Genomic DNA, 3,784 nt, shown 5'->3' on the forward strand with positions numbered 1-3,784 from the left:
TCAACCTATATTTGCACTAATAAGAGCGCTTTAACATTCTGCCCGTATTGTTCACTGTGTTCGTGATATCAACATTACGAAGAACTAATAGACATCAACTTCTAAAGGTATTTTTATATAAATTTTCCAGATTTATTTTACAAAGAGATATTTTTGTTCTCTTTATTTAAGTTCAAATTACAACAAATTGCTCAAACTTTGAATCAAAGTTTGAGTAAACTTATCAAAATGCCATCAAATGGAGATGAATATAAAATACAAAATGTCATCTCTTGTAATTTTAGTTACTTCTTCTACTTATTTTAAGATGAAATTGTACCAATAAGATGCTTGCATGGTCTTTTTTTTTTTTTTAAAGATGTAAAAAAAAAAAAAAAAAACCTTTTTAAAAATTCAAAAAAATATATTCCAAGTGAACAATATACTCATATTTGAAAATTTTTTAGATCATGTGAGCATATTGGTGACTTTGATCTTACTTAAATTTCGATAAAAGGGAGACCCAAATAAAGTTTCTAGATGTAATTAGCCCTAAAATATGATTAAAAGGACTTCAATTTTGTATTTTCATATAACCTTCCATCAATTTTAATAACTTTAGGGGACGAAATACATGGCATTAGGAAGCTTAAAAGTACGTGCGCCAGGACAATCCCCTATGAGGTCGCTCCACTGATCTCCAACGTTTCCCCAAATCCTGTAACCTTCTCTCTCTATTTCTTTACGAATTTCTGGCTTGAACACCCTCCCGCTTTTTCCCTTGTAAGCTCCATTCCTGCACCAAATTAACCACAAATCCGATATATGCAATGGAGTGTAATGGACTATTAATGCTGCCAGAGTCGGAAAATTATCTTCCCCAGATCCCTACCCGGCTCAGTTCTCCAGTTCCTCTAATAAGGGAATGGTAGATCCCATCTGGGCAGAGTGTTTGGGCAGGAGTAGGGTGGTCATTCCAACCCCCTTTGTTAGAGGAATTGGGGAATTGAGCAGGGCAGAGACCTGGAGGAGATAAAGATCCGCCAGAGTCTACTCTACACCATACTTATATTTGTTCAGGGGTGTCAAACCAGTTGGTTTCGATTGCACCTTAATTGATTCACCACTTTTTAGGATCAAGATCGAAAACTTCCGCTTATGTAATCGGTATTCGGTCCTCAAAGTCAAGATGGAAACTAGTTTATTATAAGCGTGTCAATTTAGAATTGAAATCGGTTATTTAAAATCGAATTGAAACAAAACATCGGTTTTGATTTCAAAATATGAAATATTTTCTCAATTCGGTTTGATTTCAAGGATGAAAATATCGGTTTGAACTGAACCAAATAAAGAACCGAATAAATTCAATTCCTCTTTAATGTTTTAGTTAATATTGAAGATAATTTCTGTTCCTTTTTAATGTTTGGAAAAAAATTGGTGGAAACAAATAAGAAAAACTGAAATCGAACCAACAGCTTTTTATTGGTGACCAAACACCTAAAATAAGGCCAAAACTGAATATATATAAAAAAAAACCCTATCCAAAAACCAAAATTGAGCTGTTTAATAAATAGTCAGTTCGATTTCGGTTTTATTTGGGCAGGCTCGATCAGGCCAGGCCTGGGTTTGATGCCTTTAATTTATTTTTTGGGAAGAAGGCTGCCTAGTCATGTGGAGTCTGCACCATGGTTTTAGTGCAAGGTATCAGAATGGTATTGGTCAACCTAGAAACCAATACAGTATTGGCATGGATCAGTCGTATCGGACAAAGTTGTCTCTAATTCTCCTTTAAAAATGAGTTTTGTATTTTTTGTTTTTTATAATTTTACCCCCGTTTTTTTTTGTATTGTGTCACCGATATGGTATCGGGATTGGACACTTGCAAAATCGGTACATATCGCCCGATACGATACCGATATCTCAAACCATGGTCTGCAATCAAATATAGGAACATGGGAAATTACCGTGTTGGCTCCCTTGAAATAAAAAATCTCATCCATATTGATGCCCCTACGCTCTCATTGGCCCTGCACTAGTGCAGGGCATGCGACCAGACAACAATCTCTTACCAATTTTTAATATTTAAAAATTATTGGTTACAGTAGGTACCTCATAATCAAGCGTTCATAGCCGAGGTATCCTTGGTTATGCAAGTTATCCAAGGTGGCTTGGCCGAGCCCGGCTTCGTCTCTGCCCGTAAGAAGGAAAACCTTAAAACCACTTGAAATCAACTTCTTGAACAATTCGAGAACCGCTGGAATTGCAGGACAACTTCCCTTCAATGCCCACTTCTTGAAATCAATTGGATCAAATGGATCGCACCTATATTCATCAATCATCTTTCATAATTTAATTCATGTGTGTGAGAAGCATAGTATTAAATCTCATTTCAGAAGGTTATTTCGGTCAAATCAAAATTTGACATACCAAAATTTCGTCAAAATATTGTATTTTTTCTATGAGTTTTGCTTGGTCATTGTGGGTGTAAAATGCCAAAATGATCGAAATACCAAAATGAAATAATCGAAATTTTGTCGAAATAATGTATTTTTTAATTGCAATTTTCAAAAATTTTGAAATATTGTATTTTTACAATTCGATGTTGCATTTCTTTTCGTCTTGACCGAAATATTTGAAATTTCGACCAAAATGAAATGAGATTTTGAACTATAGTGAGAAGTACATATTAAATTGAGAAAGAACATACCCAAAACGCTTGTTGTCCTTGTAATAGATGAGATTAGAAAGGCAAGTATCATCGATGTCAAGGATCCAAGCATCCATGCCATCATCAGAAAGCACTATACCATCAAGGTAGGTAGAGATCTGCTCCATAATCAAGTCCAGATCCCTTTCATATTGCCCACCAAGCATATAATTTTCCACGTAGCTCATGCACTGAGGAGGGAGCGTTCGCCATCCAAGCACATTGTTGGCCTCCACTGCTACTCTCCAGCTAAAGCAGTAGCTTTCCGCATCCACTACACCTGCAGCTTCGCTGCTACCCCTTGAACATGCCGGCTTATTCATTTGGCCGCCGTTGCTGCCGCTGATCTTAGAGAACATGGCCAAGAACATTAGTACTAAAACCTCCCACAGCATTCGCATTGTCGAAAACAATATGCGCTTCAATTATTCGGTAAAAGTCCACAGAGGTGGGCTCCAGAGAAAGAGAGAGACTTATGGATGGGAAAGGAGGATTGTTATGACGGTAAAGGGTTGGAATGGTTGACGAAAGGAAGAAGTGGCAAAGTGTAAATGCCAAAGGCACGATATAGTTGTGATTCACATTCTGTTGTTGGGGTGAAGGCAAAGGTAAGGGATAGCTAGCGTGCGTTGGAGGAGACTTGATATTTGAAGACCTCTTTGATATATGTCTAGCTAGCCATTGAGTAGGGCCTATGAGACCTTTATAATTTGTTTTTTTCGATGACTGTTTGGGCAAAGCGAAGGCCTCCATGTCAATATTTACATGGAATGAGTCGAAAGAGCAGTAGGGTTTTAAAAAGGCCAAAAGAAAAAGATGAAAAGGTAGTGGTTTGATGAAAATCCATCACACCAAAGTGGCTTCCTTCTGCCCGCCACGTGGTTAGAGACCCATTTTTGTCATCTTTGCATCATTGTTGATGATGATGATAATAAAATAATGGAAAAAAGTTTTCTATGGGGAACGTGCGTAAGCATCAATAGGATGGGTATTTTCGTCTTTCATGGGGTAGGTTGATCATTTCAACCTCTCTGTGTCTGGGGCATAGGGAGTACCTGAAACCATATATTTTCTCTAAAATGGGAAACAAAATCTTAC

The 3,784-nt window shown here is 37.1% G+C and overlaps 1 protein-coding gene across 1 annotated transcript; it reads right to left on the reverse strand.

The window, feature by feature from the left end:
• Positions 1-597: 597 nt before the first annotated feature.
• On the reverse strand, positions 598-3,111 carry LOC122652602 (acid phosphatase 1-like). The gene is made up of 3 exons (XM_043846386.1): positions 2,687-3,111; positions 2,089-2,301; positions 598-775 (listed from the first exon to the last, which is right to left on the reverse strand). The coding sequence occupies exons 1-3, from the start codon at positions 3,085-3,087 to the stop codon at positions 598-600; spliced, it is 792 nt and encodes a 263-aa protein (XP_043702321.1). The 5' UTR covers positions 3,088-3,111.
• Between the last annotated feature and the right edge of the window lie 673 nt (positions 3,112-3,784).

This window comes from Telopea speciosissima, chromosome 2 (assembly GCF_018873765.1).
Source record: "Telopea speciosissima isolate NSW1024214 ecotype Mountain lineage chromosome 2, Tspe_v1, whole genome shotgun sequence".
In the NCBI taxonomy this organism is placed as follows: domain Eukaryota; kingdom Viridiplantae; phylum Streptophyta; class Magnoliopsida; order Proteales; family Proteaceae; genus Telopea; species Telopea speciosissima.

Bases quoted from the DNA above. Each gene is read 5' to 3' on its own strand.
- LOC122652602 (XM_043846386.1), bottom strand. From the start codon at position 3,087: ATGCGAATGCTGTGGGAGGTTTTAGTACTAATGTTCTTGGCCATGTTC. The intron at 2,302-2,686 runs GTATGTTCTTTC...TGATGAATATAG, and splicing joins AAGGACAACAAGCGTTTTGG to GTGCGATCCATTTGATCCAA. The intron at 776-2,088 runs GTACCTACTGTA...AATTTGGTGCAG, and splicing joins TATGAACGCTTGATTATGAG to GAATGGAGCTTACAAGGGAA.